Source organism: Montipora capricornis, chromosome 2 (assembly GCF_036669925.1).
Source record: "Montipora capricornis isolate CH-2021 chromosome 2, ASM3666992v2, whole genome shotgun sequence".
NCBI classification, from domain to species: Eukaryota; Metazoa; Cnidaria; class Anthozoa; order Scleractinia; family Acroporidae; genus Montipora; species Montipora capricornis.
The window spans coordinates 44,788,839-44,808,838 of record NC_090884.1 but is presented as its reverse complement, the minus strand read 5'-3'; the positions used below and the strand labels follow the sequence as shown (position 1 = coordinate 44,808,838).

At 40.5% G+C, this 20,000-nt stretch overlaps 1 protein-coding gene across 2 annotated transcripts in view; it reads left to right on the top strand.

Annotated features, from left to right (window-relative positions):
• LOC138023464 (E3 ubiquitin-protein ligase UBR4-like) overlaps positions 1-20,000 on the top strand; it is a 97,841-nt gene that overhangs the window by 36,336 nt on the left and 41,505 nt on the right. The window contains exons 34-54 of one of the 2 annotated variants that reach the window (XM_068870473.1): positions 974-1,169; positions 1,563-1,758; positions 3,285-3,543; positions 3,772-3,876; positions 4,475-4,596; positions 5,464-5,709; positions 7,636-7,930; positions 8,265-8,465; positions 8,934-9,124; positions 9,347-9,451; positions 9,957-10,073; positions 10,584-10,706; positions 12,037-12,132; positions 12,615-12,686; positions 14,346-14,423; positions 14,505-14,552; positions 14,696-14,781; positions 15,182-15,266; positions 16,171-16,249; positions 16,791-17,003; positions 17,542-17,680. In XM_068870473.1, coding sequence (XP_068726574.1) covers positions 974-1,169; positions 1,563-1,758; positions 3,285-3,543; positions 3,772-3,876; positions 4,475-4,596; positions 5,464-5,709; positions 7,636-7,930; positions 8,265-8,465; positions 8,934-9,124; positions 9,347-9,451; positions 9,957-10,073; positions 10,584-10,706; positions 12,037-12,132; positions 12,615-12,686; positions 14,346-14,423; positions 14,505-14,552; positions 14,696-14,781; positions 15,182-15,266; positions 16,171-16,249; positions 16,791-17,003; positions 17,542-17,680 — 3,052 coding nt within the window. Of the gene's footprint in view, positions 1-973; positions 1,170-1,562; positions 1,759-3,284; positions 3,544-3,771; positions 3,877-4,474; positions 4,597-5,463; positions 5,710-7,635; positions 7,931-8,264; positions 8,466-8,933; positions 9,125-9,346; positions 9,452-9,956; positions 10,074-10,583; positions 10,707-12,036; positions 12,133-12,614; positions 12,687-14,345; positions 14,424-14,504; positions 14,553-14,695; positions 14,782-15,181; positions 15,267-16,170; positions 16,250-16,790; positions 17,004-17,538; positions 17,681-20,000 lie in introns of both variants that reach the window. The other variant, XM_068870467.1, reaches the window with a different exon arrangement.

The window sequence follows — 20,000 nt, the reverse complement described above, 5'->3', positions numbered from 1 at the left end:
TGTCATCTACGTAGTGAAGGTTGCACATACATGACTTGTAATCCCAGAGAACAGGCCGTTTCCGAGTTTCCCCTAGCTTTTTCTTCAAACTGAGTTGGAGTGCAAGGTTTTTCTTGAACAAACTAATATTTTCATTGCTATGATATCGCACGAATTTTGCAATTTTCTTTGTTTTGATATAGTGTTTTCATTCACGTGATCAGTGACCTTGTTGTCAACCAAAACAAGAGAAAACGTTTGTATGATAACAGAGCTCAATTCCCCAAGTATTAGTTAGGAACACCGAGAGGCTGCCATTCCTTTGTGTAGGAACACCAGCATGGCCGCCGTGACATCGTGTGAAAACACTGTGTATATGACAGATTTTTAAAAATTTATTCAATCGAAAGATCGTGGTTTCCTGAGATAAATTAATTAGGAAAATTCAACACCGATTTCCTTTCCCTGTTGTTTAGCCTTTTAAAACTCAGAATTTTCACTTCTGGTGAAAGGGATAGAAATTTCGTTCTTTTGTCAAATTTCATCATTAGAACCAAATACAACGCATCTCAGAAGCGGTTTAAGTAACTTCTGAATCTAAAAACGGGAAAATTCTGGCCCAGGAGAATTTTAATTCTTGTTTTTTTATCTCAGAAAACTATAGTGTTGCCATTAAGTAAATTAAAAGGATCTGTCATATACACTTTAAGTGGACTCGGAAATGGCCCAAGACCTAACTACATGTATCAACCATTGATTAAGCATGGTGATGTGATTTGCCGTAAATAAATTGGTGAAAAAAACATCCTCAGAAAGTGGTCTCTTTTATGATTACTAGTGTACATGAAAGTTGTTCGATTTGCTTTTAGACAACAATATTATTACGTGTACATGCCATTTGTTTGGCTAATTGCAGTCATTACCTCATTTTTTTTGTTTCATGGTCAGTACTCACACCATTCTTGACACAGTTTTTGTCCTTTTTTCTCCTTAGTCGGCCAGTCTTTAGATCCATCGGGAGTCACCATGTTGGATTCTGTTAAGGTTTACTCCAAAACCAAGGAAGCGTTTGGCTGGCCTGATGATCCACAGGAGGAAATTCCTCCTACTCCTGGCCTGGGGCCTGCTGCAACTGTAGACACAGAAACTGAAATCATCAACTCTGTTCCCGCTATGACAGCCGTTGATAAGTATGGCACTAAAAAGCACCATTCTATTTCTTGATTAAACACCTTATGTCCTCAACAAAATTTGTTGAATCTGGTTGGATGAGAGTGGTACAATTTTATTCCACGTTGTTGTCTCAATTAAATTGAGACAACCACACATACAATTTACATGGCATGCAAAATCTAAAACAAAATATAACTAATAAGTATAAACAAGAGTAATTAAACTTGCATTGAAGTGTTTCATAGTTGAAGGACAGTTTTTCGTAACTAAGCGGAGTTTTTTCTTGAGAATCCATGGATGGTATGCACTAAGCATCAATAGACCAAGTTATTTAATTTGTTTCTGACAAACATCATAAATTATTCATTAGTAGTTGCTTCTTTAAAAAAGGAATTCTATTTCTGTCGCAGATTGGTTGTCCACTTGCTTGAGGTAGTGGATGGTTGTTTTTCCACCTTCATATCTCAGGAAGAGATGCCACGACAGTCTGCACTGCAAGCTGCTACCTCACTTATGACTAGTGCTATGCCCAGTGCTGTTCAACATCAAGCTCAAGCCCTGCTGGCCACCTTGCATCCCTCAAAAGCATCATACCACAGTCACAAGGTACTGTAATGATTATTGAACTATTCTCATCCTTTGTTCTTTTTTAAAGAAGAAAGAGATTCATGAATAATAAACAATGTTTGGTCATCAGATGTAATGAGTGAAGGGAAGATTGATGCAAAATGAAGGAGTGACTATTTTCCTGTGGGAATTTTTAGACCAGTGCTATTTAAGTGTCACGAGTAAGAGCTGTTAGAAAGGTATAACTGCTTTCAAAGAGTTATATTCATCAAAATTCTGGGGGAAAGTGGGAAATGTAGAGACAGGAAACTGTTATAGACACTCACATAAATGGAATCAGTATTCAAATAAAAATATGATTTTTCTTCATCCTAAACCTCACGTTGATATGAAAAGTTCAATTTTTTTTACTTAGCATTACGTAAGGCTTGACATGTCAGACTATCGAAAAAAAATTAACTATTGGTGTCATTTATGCAACGGGTTATTCATCTAGCAAGAATGTAAATGTGACGACGATCGACATTAAGGTTCCCATTACTTGTGGGGCACCTGATTCTTGCATTATTATTGCAAGTGCGGCAGTGCGGCCCAGTGGTGAGGGCGCTTACCTTGAGATCTGGGGATCGCGAGTTCAACACCCGTTCTGACCACTTGTTGGATTTGATCCTGGTAGTTGTCCCTGCTTTAGCTGCACTTGTAAAATAGCCAACTAGTTTGCCTCTGGCCATCAGTTGGGACAACTTAACAGTTGTTGTTGTTGTTCTGTCTTGTCGTTTCGTTGATTGTGTTTCATTAGGGACCTTAAGCAAGGTCGACGACAACGGCTACGAGAACGCCACAAAATAATAGGTTTAAAGAGGGAAAACAATAGTTCTGCGCACCCTGCACGTGCGTTTTACATTTTGATATATTTCTTTGCCGTTCTCGTCTTGACAACGATGTGAAATGGTCAAATTTGAGGTCACGTGGAGGACGAGAGCACCTGACGATGGATTTTCAATTTTCTCTCTAAATATCCACACCGTTCTCATCAATTTTATTCTTGGAATGTGTCTTCGCACTTTCCAAGCCAAGCGAAATGGAGTAATCACAAAATTATTGCAGTAACGGAAAATAATATTCTTAGACAACATTTTCGTAGCCGTTGTCGTCGACCTTGCTTAAGGTCCCAATTGGCCCTTAAAAGCCCTATGGGGAGTGGTCAATTACGTTATGCATTATATTGTATTATATTGTATTGTATTGTTTTTAGTATAAAGACACAGGTGATTATACAAAATCGCGCGCTCTCATTGGCTCGCTATCTCGGATTATCAGCCGATAATCACCTCGACGGACAAAATGGCTGCCAGTAGTCGTTTTGCCACTGTAAGTGAAGATGATTTCGCGTTGAAATGTTTTTTTTTTCTCGTTTTTGAAATAATCACCTGTGTATTTATACTGAATATTCACCGATAATCACTTCGCCTTCGGCGAATAATTGTTAAGTATTGTATATTGTATTGTATTGTAAGTGCAAACATAAAATATGCTAATTTGATATTTTCTTTTTGTTGTTATAGGATCAAGCACAGCTTTCTCAGGTAGTGAACTTCCTCTGTAAGCTTGAAACACCCTTCCAAGCAAAAGAAGGATCATCAGGAGAAACTGATAAAGAGCTTAACAAAACAGACTCGGAGACAAACCAAACTTCAGTAAATGCAAATGATCTGGATGTTGAAAGTTTCCAGCGATTCGTTGTCAGTTCAAGATCTGTGGCAAGCACAAGGCCCAGTAATCTGGCAAAATATACCACTATTCCTGGGCAAGCAACAGCAGATGGTCAGTGAAACAATTTTTTGTTAAATTCCAGTTACCTATGAATTCACAGCTTCAAATCGTGAACTAAGATCGAAACGTGTTTTTATTACACCTTTGTATTGTAAATCAGTATTTTTAAGTATGTAGTGTTGTTGCTTGCTTGTAAAATCACTTCCCTTTGGACAGTTAAGCCACTAAGACAAAATCACAAGTTTTACATGTAAGTTTCTCTATTTGCTGTTTTTCTAGAAGGTGATGACAGTCGCCACTTTGCCGTTTGTTTGATGAATGTCTTTTGGAAGCTTCACAGCTGCCAGCCCGTCAATCCATCACTGTCACCTTTGTCTTCTATTGGTAAAAGTGAAATTTTCTTATGGTTAGATAGCCCCTTTTTGTCGGCAGTCCACTATGTATTTTGTGGACTACCTGGTATGTCACTGGGAGCATGATCATAATGTCCGTGGTAGAAATTTTGAGTGACATCCAAATACACGTCTACACAATGGGTGCCTATTTTTCCCATAAGGAAATATGTGATTTCCACGGGAAGCGACGACACCTCCAAAAGAACCTAAGAATTGCCTGTGGAAGTTCCAGAGGTTCAATAAGTCCCATGTTTTCGCCTAGCAAGTCATGCAGCAGTGTTAAAGAAAACCAGTGATGACCCTTAGTAATATTTTTCTGTGTAACTACAAACATAAATAAATCAAATCTTTAGGTAGACGTTACGCAAAGGCTTTCTTAAAGGGGTTTTTTCAGGGGCAGTTATTGAGCTATTGACGATCATAGTTGTGACCAATGGAAGAAATAGAAGAGTAATCCTTGTATTCTCCCCTCTCCATCCACGTTGTATAATTATGTACGTGTATCCCATTGCTTCCTTTCTATTTCGTGCACGGGTCCTTGCGTCGTTGTAGAAGCAACAGATAACAGAATTATACTTCAATTTCAGGTCTTCAGCATGTGGAATCAACTGTCACAGCACTGGTGGATATCATTCACGCATTTGCTATTGCTGACCCTTCAAAGGTTGGCCTTGCTGTTAAGCAGTACGTGAGAATGCTGCTCTGTGAGGTAGGTCGCATTTTAATGAACTCATACACAATGATTCTGTAAGCATCTTGAAAACCCCCGTTAATTTCAGGAATCGGGTTTCATGGCCTTAAAATTTGAATTTTGTGCTCAAGAATCCTTTTCTTCTTTACTGAACAAGTGCAAAACAATTTTGCTAGGTTTTGCTGCTGGTGTTTCTTTAAACAGGGAGGAAAAATCCCATTATTTTTTTATCTACTTAAGTGAACAAACGTTAAAATAGGCGATGACAGTGATTTAGATGTCATAAAACAAAATGTTGTGCTGTTCACCTTGCGGTTTTTCTTATTCGTTCTGCCGGTAAAATGCTATGTACCTATTGAAATCATCGAGGAAGAGAATTGGTATGAATGCGTTTAAGATCAAGGGAGGGATCTGAGAGTAACTGAAGTCTCGTATTGCACTTGCGTCCGGGACAAAAATTAAGTTGAGTTCTTAATTTTTGTTTTGTTTGGAAGGAAGTGAAGACAATTATAGAGCGATTTAATTATGTATGCCCATTAATGAAACCTATAATTTTGTGGCCTTGTCTTTTTTGTGTCGTTGTCATTACTCGTGTTCCCTGATAGTTCATGGATGATGTGAAAGTGTGTGGGAAGGATATTTTGACCAAATATTTGCAAGTCTTCATTGTTGAAAATTAAACGAAACCGTACGGAGTTGTGTGTTTTTTACAAAACAGCATAGATTGATGTTTTAAAACAAGGTTGAGAAAAAAATTTTAAAATATATTATGGAATACCCCGTTTAAGTGGTCAGCTCCACTAGTTCAAGGTAAAAGGATGTGATTCTACCAATCACATTATTACTCTGTACACAAATATGAAATTATTTTCATTTTCTCACCAGGATCAGTCAGTGAGCTTTGCATGTAAGCAGGCTCTAATGCGCCTTATCCACAAACACTGGCATGACGTGGGTAACTCCCCTCCACAGTGTAACACTCCAACAGGAGAAGGAGTTGGGGGAGATGATTTTGATGGCGAGGAAGATGATGCAGATAGAGCTGACAGGACAACTCCAGAAGAAACAAGTGGAACAGATGCTGAAGGGCAGCGTACAGAAGAAGATCAACCAGATGCGGAAGCCCCAGAGGTAACTTGTGTGTAGCAATGGTGGGGTTCAGATTTAGCCTTATGAACAGGATAGGACTTCAAAATAAGTATAACTGAATAATATAGTGCTGGTAGCCAGGTCTTGCATCAGATGCTCTAAATTATGATGGGTGTGTCTTGCCAAACTTAAACTAAAATAACTGTTGTTCCAGGGACTGTTGGATGAATTAACTGATGAGCATTAAGGGTTTATTTTTATTTTATTTTTATTTATTTTTTTTTTGTGGTTTCTGCCATAGCAGCAGTGGTAAAAGGAAAAATGGAGTGTCTAGTCGTTCTAGCGCTGAAATTTACAATTAGCGCGAACCAAGTCAAAGTCAAAATGTTGGTTTTTGAGCAGAGGGGAAACGGAGTACCTGGAGAATACCTCTCGGTGCAGAGTAGAGAACCAACAAACTCAACCCACATATGACGCCGATTCTGGGAATCGAACCCGGGCCACATTGGTGGGAGGCGAGTGCTCTTACCAGTGCGCTATCCCTGCACACCTAACATCATATAGAAAAAAAAGAGAACCAAAAAACAACAGAAGGAAAAAAAAAATTGATGCCTTTCACCATTCCGTAAATGCATGTTTGTGTCATCTCCTGAAAATATAGTTCACGCTATGAACGGATTTTTCTGTTTCCAACGGAAACCTATAAGTGCAGGTAAATTCGCTTGAACGTAAAAAACCAAAAAGGCTAAGGTCAATGCTGCCCAGAGCATAATGTGATTAAGGTCACAAGTCAAGTGCGGTCGGTAAAAGTGAAAAAATAGACTGCAGGCTTTGGATTGTAATTGGATAACGATCTAACCTAACGGGGATTTGGGAACTTCTGGAGTCGAAACATTTTTGGATTTTTAAGGGAAAGTTGTGTAGCCTATGGAGGTCTTGAGCGGAAAATAGGTCACGTTTAATGGTGTTGTAGGAAACGGTTTTGGCTAAATGGGAGAGATGGCTGGCGATAGAAGGGACTCTGTAGTTGGTACGTATGCAAGACGGCTGTGTCTTCCGGTGTGCCAAGATTCAAATCTTGCTGAGAGGAGGACAGCGAGAAATCCACAGAGGACGGAGTCTGTTGTTGTCCGCGGACCTGTGGGAGAGAGGGATCTGGTGCGAGTCTAGTAACGCCTGGGAGATGTTGCTGAGCAGTTGAAACAGCATCAGATGTTGAGCTCGATGGCGAGTTGCTCGCGGTGTTGAAGGTTGCCAGTTTTTCGTGCACGGTAGAGGCAATCATGGAGGCCAACTGCTGATCTGGCATGATCTCTGGGCCGGTAGATGGGGGTGTGGAGTCCCGAGAGTCGTCCGCTTGGAGGCGAGCGATGAGCTGCTGCCGTGGCCCTGATTGTACCAGGTGGCGCTGGGACGAAAGTAAATGTATCGTTTCGGTCGGCATTGCTGCGTCCTGCGTCGTTTGTGCTACATCTGCAGTGTTGGCCCGGGCATTTGACTGAGCCGTGGTAGACGGAGCCGTGGTGCGCTGGTTCCTTCGAGATTTACGTTGTTTCGGCATGATAAGTGCACGTAGAGAAAAAATGCAATCTTAAAGAGTACGAGTCAAGGCACTTGCTTGAAGAGCAAAGCTGAAATGTGGCAGGCTAATAGTGTGGGGGGTTCACATAAGGCGAGACAGGTGAGAATCGTGTGATGTTGTGGAATATTACTGGAAGCTTTGGCAACCGCTTTGACATTGTAAACGTGAAAGTACTTTGAGCTAAACAATGAGCTATTGACTACTGGACAAGCCTTGATTGCAAGGGTCAGGAGAAGAGAGTATGCTAGGGACAAGTGAGGAAAACTAGTACTCCCTTAGGACTCATTAACCCCAGTTAAGAGCTAAAACTTATAACAAATTGAAGATGAGTACTGTGCCCACAAAATGAAACCACTCTTTTTTGTTCTCATTGTTACCTCTAACAGACTGCTCAGCAAGAGCCTGACCAAGCTCAGCCCGACCAGGCATCAGGTGCAGTATCATCAATAGCAAGTGCGGCCAGTCATCTTGAGGCCTTACTCCTTGGTGCAGGTGGATTGCCGGGCATGTTAGATCTCCCTGCTGACGCAGATGATGAGGCGATGATGGAGCTTGCTATAGCTCTAAGTCTTCAGGAGCAGGCTGGTGCACAGGGGCTTAGTCTCCAGGGTTTGCCACTACCAGGAGTGCAGTCGCAGAGTCTACCTGTTGAAGTTGGCGCATCCTCAGATAATGCATCGGGTATGTTAAGATTAGTTATGTGATGACTGTGTTGCTCATCGCTGTTGCAAAGTACAGCCATGTCACACATCAGCAAGGATTTTAGGCGCTCTTAGCTGTCTTTTCAAATAAGGGTACGGTACAGTACATACATGGTCCGTGGTAGCAATTTACGTACATGTGAAATCAGTTACATGTTGGCTTTAAATGTGTGAGGAAACTGGCTTCTGGGGGAAATCACATCGGTGGATGGGAAGTGCTCTCACTGCTTTGCCATCCTAGCTCCGGTGCTGTGTACTGAGCAACAGAATAACTTATTGATACATTTTTTCTTTCCACTCCTTGCTTCCTGTAGGTCAAGGCAGTGAGGATGAGTACGATGTTCCACCTTGCAGTGCACAGGGCTCTTCAGCAGGTCACAGTGCACCCAGGTCGCCTCTGCCCCATGATACTGGGCATACAGGAGGTGAATTTGAGAGTGGTAGTAGTGTTGACTCTGTTGCTGCCGAGCCCGGGACCAGCATGGAGACTGTTGTATTGGAGAGTGATCAAGCTGGTACGTTTGGCAACCATCCAGAACAGACGTGGATTTGAAGTTGTAGTACTCAGATAAAGACGGATAAGGACAGGAAAACTGTAGGCCCCATCTCACAATCCCTTTTCAACTGCTTATCAAACATAGCGATTGCTGAGGATAAGAAATGTATGGCGGAGAGACGTTCAAATTAGTGAAAAAATGTCAAGAACGTGCCAGAACCCAGCCTCGCTCTGTACTTTAGGATCCTGAGTGTTGGGTTGGGCCAAGGCTTTTAATGCACGACCTCCAACAACACCAAAGTACAGCTTTTTTCTTCCAATGCAGGCATTGGGTCCGGCATTGTAGATAATCAAACAATCAATCGAGAAAGCGTCAACACACGTACCACAGATTGAGCAATGTTTAGTACCGTCAACTTAATGTGGGTCTGGCTGCATTATTCCAGTTCTTTATTGATTTTTCTTATGGTGGTGCTTGTAATTGCAGGGACTGCAACAGGCCAGTCCGACTGTGGCAGTAACAGAGATGAAGAGCAAGGGCGTACACAGGAAGACAAGGAATCTCTAATGGATCAGGAAAAGCTACACTCGTTAAAGTTGCTGCTTCTGGACGAACTATTGCTTCACTTGCCTCAGCTGAAAGATGTGGGTGGAGTGCAAGCAATACCTTTTATGCAGGTACGAATCTCCTCTCTCCCCAAAAGGCGATGCAGGCATTGTCGTTTTCATTGACGAACATGTAGGTATAGGCATTTCTAATTTCACCGTGGGAAAATCTGTTACACTTAAGAAATTTGCTCCCTCGTGGGCAACAGCGATTTCCCCCGCCGAAGAATGTCCAATGTGACCGCTGCTGTTGTAACTTAAAACCTCTCTTATTTGATCTTTTGTTTGTTTCAGGTGTTGCGGATGTTGTGTTCAGACTTGGAAGATAATGAAAGAGACAAAGTTGCTTTAAACAAAGTGTTGAGTGCTTGCTTAAGTGAACTGAAGCTGGATCAAATGGTTAGTGATATGAAGGTGTTATCATCCTGGTTTATTATTTACATCCTCTCCCTTCTCTGCAGTTGTCTTGGTGCTGTACGCTGCTTACATTCACCACTACAAATAAAGATGACGGCCGTTCAATCGCGATACAATCAGGACACCATGAGAAAATAAATGAATTAATGAAATAACGTCTATGCTTGTGCATGTCTCTCGAAGAAATAAATATATCATACAGTTCACGTTTGTTGTGGTTTTCAAGAGGGGTGATGAAAACCATGAAACGTAAGTTAAAATACAGATAAGAAATGAACGGCAGTGGAACGTTCATTCTCCTTATTAGTACCATGGTTTTCTTTTTTGGATAATCCTGATAATTTGATGTGATATAAAAAAAAAACCTCTTTCATTTCATTGAAATTGTGAGGAGGATTTACTTACCGATTACTCCTGGAAGTCAAGGGGTTAAATGTATAATTGCTTTCTTTGATTTGGCTCACGCAGATTTACTATTCATTTGTAGCAAGATGTAAAGCACATCTCTTCACGCACAAAACAACACGAAGTCTGGCTGATTTTAATGAGGTTATTGAGTGTCCTGATGTCAAGAACCAAGTCCTTGGATAAAAATGGCTCTGAGGTAAATTAGTACCATTAAGTTGTAATGAGGCTGCAATGAAGTTGAGTGAAAGTTTTAGAGAGAGCAGTCGAGTATTCGTTCGTATATAGCTAAGTACATGTATATATACCACACAATTGATTGGTGCTTTCCACGCTTTTGGTTGGCTAGCTCGGAGGTGAAGAGCAAGTACTATTCACTGCTAAGCAAATGGAGAAAACCAAAATGGCTTCTGGTTTCGCTTCGGTTAACGAAGAGAACATTTTATCAATGAACTCGGCTTATTATTCAACTTTTGTGGTACATACTGAAACAATATTATTCATCTCAGTGTCGGTACACATCCACCACTATTTGCCGACACTGAGGAGAATCATTGTTGATAATATCACTTGGCAGGGTGGGTACACATAAATCTAATTACATTAAGAAGTTGACATGAGTGGCTTAAGAGTCGGTATTGCGCAAACTCACTGTCCTTGATCGCCGTTTGTTTATCCTTATTGGTTGTGTTTTTTATTTTTTCACCAGTCATCCTCACTTGTTTGCAAGCAGACAGCAGCCACGCTTTGTGATGTTGGAATCACAAGCAATTGTTTGAAGATTCTTAAGACTCTGTTGGAACATTGGAGAGATGTGGCCAATCAGGAGGAGGTCAGCTTCGCCTTCATTATTTTGTCTGGCTGCAATGGGATATTAATGAGTTTACTTTATACCCTTTTAGCTAATCCAAGTCAAGGTCTTTTGATGTTATCCATAAAGTAGTGTAAAACTGATTAAAACGGTTTGGGACCCTAAATTAAACCTAGGAATAGGAAAGTGTTACTAAAAATCATTTTATTTAAATCTTATTCTCATAAAACCGTGCGCAAGTTCTCACTGCAAATAAAACCATATCAAATTTAAATGAAATTAAATCAGAGCAAGTCAATTTTTACTGAATGAAATAAATGCAATTTGAATTGCGGGTTATATACGAAAGAGAGAAGCGATCCTTTATTACTTTAATACTTTAATAGGGATACTCCTTAAACAGTGTACACCATACTAGGAGTCCTCGCAGTTATCTAGACATTTTAAGGAATTGTCTGTTGTTGACAACGGCATCGCAAAGGTCATAGGTTCGCATCCGGTGAAGCCGCCTCAATTTTTCCAGCGGTAAGTGCGAGGACCGCTTCTCTCTTTCGTTTAATGTTACTCTTTGCAGTTTTTAGGTTGAAGGGGAAAACCAGAGTACCTGCCTCAGTGGTCAAACGATGGATAGCGCTACCCACCGGATAAATCACTATCCAGCGGATAAACACTAGCAAAACCAATTGAATTGTCCAGTGGATAGTTATTTAACCAATGATGAAATGGTATTTGAAATGAATCAAATATGAACTGCAAATATGAAATCAAATGAAGCTATGATCATAGCGAAGATCATAGCTTCATTTGATTTCATATCCGCAGTTCATATTTGATTCATTTCAAATACCATTTCATCATTGATTCATTCCTCGCGGGACCATTAGAACCCACAAATGACCAGCCCCCAACGTCAGTGGCTTCATATCTCAGTTGGTTAGAGCGTCGCACCGGAATTGCGAGGTCACGGGTTCAAACCCCGTTGAAGTCCTGAATTTTTCAGGCTTCTCTACGCAATTGTAAAAATTGCATTCATAACTGCGAAGATCATAGCTTCATTTGAGTTATTTAACCGGCGGATAGTGCTATCTATCGTTTGAATAGCTGGGGCTTGAAGGATAGATCCTCGGGCAAGGTAAAATCGAACTTGGGACAAACTGCTGGAAGGTGGGTTCACCAACCACTGCGCCATCCGGCATCCTGCCGATGGCCAATGCACAGGTTCAAAAAACACAAAGGGGTGCCCAAGCTGATACGTTTTTTTGGTATTGGTTGGGTACATTTGTTGGTTGTTTGTTACCAGGTAATACATTCCGGATATTTGTTAAACCTAATGTTTGTGACATTTTTGTAGGAAGAGACTTCTGGTCTTGGAGGAGCATTACTGAAGCCTCAACCAGCCAGTCCCCCTCCAGACATGTCGCCATTTTTCCTAAGACAATATGTCAAAGTAAGTTTAGTGAATGACGGCCTTGTATCGTGATTGAACAAGTGATTTTGGCTTGTGCCTTAATGAGTTTCTGGCGAAATATTTCCCATTTCCGGCAAGCTGGGTTTGGTCAACACAATCTAAAGAAATGCGCCCGACTGATAGATGTCCTGTTAAAGTGCTGGTCCTATTCTTTTGCTTTTAAAAACCTTAACTTTATTTGATACACAAGTGACGGTTCTTCCTCAATGACAAGCAAAACATTGTTTTCGAGGTTTTTGCCTGTATTTAGAAAAGTGTTACTTGAATTTGTGGGTGCAATAATATTCACACAATGCAGAGAAGGATGTAAACTTGAATATTTAATCTGCGTGAACAACATATGTGTTCACGATCGCCGTGTGCTCAATCTTTTTTCAACTCTCCTACGCATGTGTATGAACCGCTGACCTACAACACATAACGCATAAATTGTCGTCGACTGCTACCTCTTACTTATACAGGGGCACGCTGGAGATGTATTTGAAGCATATCCACAACTGCTAACAGAGATGGCTTTGAGGCTTCCATATCAGGTACAGTAATTTCCTTGCAAAGCTGGTATCATTTTTCTACAATGTTGGTGATAAAATTACGGCCAGAGTTCTAGAGATTTTCACCACTCTGTCCCGGTGTTCCGGAGATATGTATTTGTGTTAAATGGTTAATGTAATCACTTACGTTTTTAAAGCTTTCGATAATTTCTTTTCGTTTGGTAAGATAATTTTGCGGTCGTTAAGGTTTTTCATAGCTTTCAAAGTATGAAATGCCAACAGATCGATTATTCCGTTTAGTAAGCAAAATAAGGTGATGTGACTTCTTGTAAGTTTGAAGAATTTATTGCGCGTGATTGTCTTGTTATTTTCGGCATATGTCTTCCTGAGATACGCTAGTTAAAAAAAACGAAAAAGGAAAACAAGATGCCAACTAATCTACATTTTTATAGCGTCAAAGTACCGGGCGTAAAAACAACCGGACGAAACGTCCGCCTTCGTCCTCAAAGACCCTGGGTCATTTAAATGTAAATGTTGATTATTTTTGTGAAACCTGTTCTTTAGAAATTAATCTTTCAAAGTTCTTTCCAGGAAGATACGAGAAGTTCATTTACACGGAAAGTGTAACTAATTTGAGTTTTTTTTTTTCTATTTTTTGAATGAACTTCTATTTGCACCTAGTGCGAACGTTTTTTCATTTGCTTCACGAAGTTCCGCTTTCATTTTAACGCAGCAATTGTGTCCAGACATGTCGGTAATAAGATGCACCCCTATTTGTTTATTTCCAATCCAAGCTCTCACGTTAAGTAAAATCATTAGCTACCCATTTCCAACAAGGTTAGTGGTAAGGCCAGCGGTTAGGGGACATGTTGTGACGTCAATTGACTTCCTAGAAACGAGTGTTGTTGAGCAAGGGGAGACTTCGTGACGCTTATTAAAATCGTTGTGCCTTTAATTGCGTGTATTTATGCTGTAAAAGCCAGCAAAAAAGTCCCTTGACTGCATGATATCTGTGGGGGGATCTATCTTTATGATGAATAGAGCAACTTTCAAATGGCCTTGAAAAGTAAGCAAAAACAAACAAGCGCGGGTTTTCATTGGCTCAGCAAACGCGGATGCAAACAAGGTCATTTTCCATGGAACTTTCTGGAAAGCGATGTGCATGTTGCTTTGACGTCATTTCCAGGAGATCTGGTGACGGAATTCGAGGGCTGGGGAGAAAAATTTTAACGCCGTATCCCACAACCGCGCGCGGCCTTGAATGTTATTTTCGAATTCAACATGGCAGAGGCGAGGTTAAATCTCGTCGGTTCTACTTGAATGTTCATTCAGTAACAGGAAATGTGGGAAACACGGGATTGTCTGTTGAGTTTTGGCGATTGAAATACTGCAGGAAATCTGGAAACAAGACGTAAGGCCGCGCGCGGTTGTGGGATACGGTGCTAAAATTTTTCTTCTCAGTCCTTCAAATTACGTCACTAGATCACCTGGTTGAAATGCAGTAATATGATTTGGCACTCGAACTGTTTACTGCCCATACTAGGAATTTCCTTGGCGGGGATAAGGAGAAGCTTTGTTTTGATCTTTCCAAACATTGGTTCGTGAAACAAATTGCGAACACTTTTTAAAGGTCATACAGAAGTCCCTCTATTACTCGAAACTAATGTGCACTTCAATATTAACGGGGTCACTCTTTTGTAGGTCAAGAAAGTTGCAGATTCTCTTCACCTTGAGAACTCGCCACAGTTTGGTGATGAATGGTACCAGTACTTGTGTGAGGTTCGTTGCAAAATGAGAGTTCTAATGACCTTCACAGAGATCGCTACATTGTCTAACTCCAAATCTTTGATTTCCTTTTAGTATCTTTTGATTCAACAAACTCCATTTGTTCGACGGCAAGTCAGGAAGGTAATTCCTTTAGTTTCGTAATCGAATTTCATTTTTGCCCAATGGCAGACAAACGAAAAAAAGAGGATATTATCCTTGCGATAGGTTGGCATGAACTAATGCAAGCCGTCCATGATAGACGATCTTTTTTTACATTTTTGTAGCTTCTCTTGTTTCTGTGCGGATCCAAAGAAAGCTATCGTCGCCTGCGGGACTTGCACGCCCTCAAGTCACATATGAAAACTGTCAGGTAGGTTTAACTGTGCCTCGTATCCCTTTTCTAACTGTGTTTCTAGCTTCCAAGCATAGGCACCTTTCAGGGGAAGAGGCCATTTATAATAGGCATCACTAAAGGAAACGCACCGCTCTCCCTGAGTTGATGGAAAATAGTGAGCTCGTTTTCCGTTTATTCAATTCAACAATAGGCCATTTCCGAGTTCTTGCCAGCCTCATCTTCAAAGCGAGTCTAAGTGCGAAGTTTTTGTTATGAAAATAGGTTTTCATTCATATGTAAAGTATAACTAATTACCATTACAAAAACTTGGCACTTGGACTCGCTTTGAAGAGGAGGCAGACTTGAACTCGGAAATGGCCCATTACTATAGTTTCAGCTCTACTCAAATGTTAAAAAGGACCCGTCTCCTCCACAGGGAACTTAGTGAACAGGGTGGATTCAGTTACGAATCAGTTTTCAATGGACCAATCAGTTTGCCATATGACACTCTCATCACTTTGGTAAGTCTGTTTCTTTTCATCGGTTGCCGTCGTCAACATTATCATTTTGTCGTTATCATCATAACCTAAATGAAACATAGACGTCTGAGTCTACGAGTACGTGACCGTCAGTTTCATCGTCAACGTCATTCTCTTCGCTGACACAAAACCATTTCTACGTGCCCAATAACCCTATCTTCCAAAAGAGCGCCGCATCAATGGGAAAACAATTTCTCCTCAAATTAGTGTGGTGGTGATGGAGTGAAATTTAAGGGGGCTCTTTGTTATAGCTTCAGCGCTGGTGAGTAGTAATCCTTTAGCTACTCCAGACTGCTATTTTCATTGGTCCGTATGACCTGTAGGTTTTTTTTTCCCGTCAGGGCTAGGTGCTTTGTTTCTGTTGTGTCATCTATTGTTTCGTTCTCCAATCACAAACCGCATCTGGAAAGCGTCAGGGTCTCCGGCGCTTGCACATGTACGTAGTTGTTCGGAATCCGCGGGAAATGATGTATGTCAAGAAGTGCCGTGCCCCTAATTAGATGCACGGGAATTTCAATAAGCGTCACAAAGTGTCCTTGCTCTTCTCTCAACTTCAACATCACTCGTGTCGCGGAAAACAGACCATTAGCGTCGCAAAGTGTCTCCCAGATGCTGCTCCTGGATTAAGGATAAACGGATGCATTTACCCCAGGCTAAAAATAACGCTAACCATAACCCTTACCTTACACTTTGTGTTAGCCTGCTTGCAGGCTCTCCGGGGGACTGGGGTCGCGGAGAGACAGCCTGCTCGCAGGCTAACTTTGTGTTGGATGTCAAAAATTGGGCGTGCATCTAATTAGGTGAATTTCTGAATAGAAGCGGGAAATAGCCAATTGTTCCTTAGACTGTTTCATTCATAGAAAAGTAATAATTTTCTCCTCTGCAGATTGAACACCTTAAAGCTTGTTCTGAAATTGCGTCGAGCCGTATCAGCAACTGGCAGGAATTCTGTTTAGAAGAAACAGGTATTTTTTCATCTTGGGTACTCACTTGAGCGAACGTGAGAATGATGTACATATATTAAATGAAATGTTGAAAATTAAACCCCATTGGGAACTGAGAAAAATCCAAGCCCCAGATTTTTCCGAGTTCCCAATGGGGTTTAATTGTACATAAATTATCATGTTTATCAACAGCAAGGGCCGGAATTGGTGAATTAGTAAAGGGGAGGTCAATTTCCCTGAACGTCCGCAACAACTTAACGTCATATGAACCTAAAGGAACGCGATAATATGGCATTGTGTGACAGCGCAACAAGCGGAATGCTTCTTTTAAATTTTTGTGGTCGAGCGTGCCTACTACCTTTGCAGCGTTCGTTGAAACGCATTTCGTTTCTCTGTTAATGCTGATATTATTGCTGGACTTAGGACTGCGCCTCTCCTTATATGTAATCCTAATCTTTAAGCGAATCGCGAACCATAGTTGTGCAAAACCACAGCTGCTGGAAAATAACTTTCGTCAAAATATTGAACTCTTCTCTAATGTGGATGTTTTTTTTTTTTGCAGATATGCTGCCTTTCCTGTTGAGAAGCAGTTTCTTGTTTGAAGAGGGCGTGACTCCTCTAATGTTGCAGCTGCTTGGCTATGCTATCTGTGAAATGAAGACACCACCATCTAGCTCACCTCAGAAGGGTAAGAAAGACAAAAAAGACGAAAAAGAGAAATCGAAGAGCAAAGAGAAGGACAAGGACAAAGATAAGGACAAAGAAAAGACAGCAGGTGATTGCTAAGGTTGTAAGTTGTATGGCGTTAATTCCAGTAGTTCAAAATGACTTAATGATTTCGTTGTATTTAAAACCTGTTCAGTTATCTTGAACTAATGGTAAAGGCAACGGCCCTCTTAAACCAAAGTAATGCGGGTTTCGATGTGGTAAACTTAACAGTTATTTTCTTTAGTAGAGTGGAATAAATGTTGTCGAGATAAGAGCGAGGATCACGTCTCCCTTTCTTATTTCATGGTACTGAGATTTATCCACAAAAATCATTGGGCACAGTTTTTCCCAATACGGACCTCCCGGCTGGTGAATAACATACATTTACTCGACAATCGAATGAGGCGGACTTTTCATTCACCCTCTGTGTAAGAGTAAAATAACCGATTGATAAGGAGCAGTGGAAAAAATTCGATTCCTTTTAAGCGACCTTTAAAAATTTTTAGGCTCTGATGTGAATGAAAAGACATCCTTGCATGAGTGCTCTGCTTCTGTTGCGTGAATTTCCTCAATTGTCTTCACTGTTTATTGTTCATATTCAGCAGCCGCACAGTGTCTTGTCCAGTTGTTAAGTGATGCAGTTGACGAGGAAGTGATGAGTCAGTTTGTGCAGAACTTTCTGCTGGAATCAAACTCAACTGCAGTGAGGTGGCAAGCACACGAACTGCTGTTCAGCATGCACAAGTAGGTCTTGGTAATCAACTTATTGCCTCTCTTAAAGGGAAAGTACGGTCTAGAAATAGTTTCTCTGAATTACTAAAGCTTTTCGCCAGGAATTCGAAAATAATTGCCGTTTTGTTCTGTTCCCTGCTAAAATGTGACAAGAGCACTTTGAAGTTGCCTCTTTCGTGACTTGGAGAGCGCCATCTTGGATATGATTGTTATGACGTAGCAAAAGTCAACAAACGTGTTTTGACCCCTACCAAGTTCTTCTAATCGGGATCACTTTCTCAATGTTGTGTGACCTTTCTGCTCCAAAAAATTCAAATGTAAGGGGAACTATGGTAAACGGTCTTTTGGTTCAATAGGTAGTAGGTTAAGTAGGCCATTAGTGCGACAGAAACTCAAGTCACTAAGTACTCGTAGATCCTCTAGTCAATCAAACTAGGCGGCAAAAATGTAAACAAGACAAAAACCTTCAACATGCGACATAGAAATATTCGACTAGCGTACCTTTTTTTCTTTTTCACTTTCTTTTTTCTCCTGCTACAGCCGTCTTTGATGCTTCAGCAAGCGTATTTGTATTCACACGGGGGAAGCGTTTAGAATAAGCCGACGAAACCTTCAGATGTTGCATAATAATATACTTAGCAAGGCATTTTACCGGTGTTAAATAGAAGTTCTTGGGTGTTTTGATCTGCTCGAGGGGGATGAAACTAGACTTGAGAACACATATAAAAATTAAAAATTCCACAAGATTCCAGAAAATGAAAATTAAAAAAAAAGTTGGCTAGCGAAAACAAAACGTCTGAAAACGTGGATGGACCGAAACCTGAAAACTGCGAAGTCTGTTCGGATCATTTATATTAAAAGCGGGATCTTCAGGTACGTGAATATTGGTCTTGTTGACATTCGCTTTAAACTGAAATCTCGGTCAACCAGTCCAAACTATCACTATATTGGGGCGAGAAACCTAAAGCAAGCAATAATATAGACGACTTTCACTTTTATGCGCTTTTCCGGGCAGTAGATTAAACTTAACTTGAAATGTAGTTCAATTTTGTTATCTTTATAGAAACTACTGAAACGACCTACTGTCGCCATTCGATGGAAATTTTAATCGATCGTTTGCTTTAAGTTTTAACAGGGGCCTCTCGTAGAAAGCCACGGTAGACAGATTAAACTTGATTTCACAGCAATGAGCGCAGGATAGCACTGCAAACTCTCTTTCCCTTTGTGAAACTCCTGCATATACCGCACTTATAAAACCCTGTTTAACGACCACGAGGTAAATCTGTTGTGATGGTGGAACCAATATCAATACAATATACCCCCTGGATTAAGATTCAAATTTACAATTGGGTCGGGATCGCTCTCCTCGCCTGTGTTTTCATTGTTTAAATCTATTGATCCTGAGAAATCCTTGACTATTGCTACGTCATAGCCTCGTTGGCTATTTAAACACATTAAGGTCAAATGAGTGGTCAAGTTTGACAACACAGGTAACGAACTTTCGATTCAGAGAATCTTTTTCGTGGCCGTACTTTCCCTTTAAATGCACGGTGACTGCAACAACGACAACAACAACAACGAATCTTTATTTACAATAATAATCAATTAAGATATGATAGCCATACCGCGGGTAGCAGTGCTAATCGAGGCTGTACAAGAGATATTTATTATTGTATATTTACTTAAATGCTTAATGTTAGTTGCAATATATTTTGTCTTGAATACACTGTATAATATCATGGAAAGAAATTATGGTTAGTGCATGCCTACACAAGTTGCTGACAAATATGGGAGCTGAAATCGAAAGAAAGGAAGAAAAAAAGAAGGACTAAGCGACAACAGAGTGGACGAGCAAGTTAAAGGCGACCGTTATATCGTAGCGATAAATTATAAATTATCGTATGGAAAATCAAACTGTAGATTTGACTTAAGCTAACCTCGTGATCAGTTCAGGTACACCAATATATTCATTTTCTGATTGTAGTATATTAAGTAGACACACGTAATTCCTTTTTAAACCTACTTTTATTGACATGACGTGATTTTGGTGGTAAACTGTTCCAAACACAGGTGCCAGATCGCGAAAACGAATTTTTTTCAATTCCAAGTCGGGGAGATTTGACGTAATAGTTTCCTCTGGTGGCCAATCTTTTGCCGTAACCATGCACATTTTCTGCTTTCGTGAAAAGCTGCTGAATTAAAGAAGGAGCCACATTAGAAGAAATAGCATACATTAAACTTGCCGTTTTTTCAAAGTAAATCATCTGAATAGGAAGGAAGTTGGGCTTGAGGAAAAGAGGAATGGCATGTTGTTGTTTATCGGTAAAATACA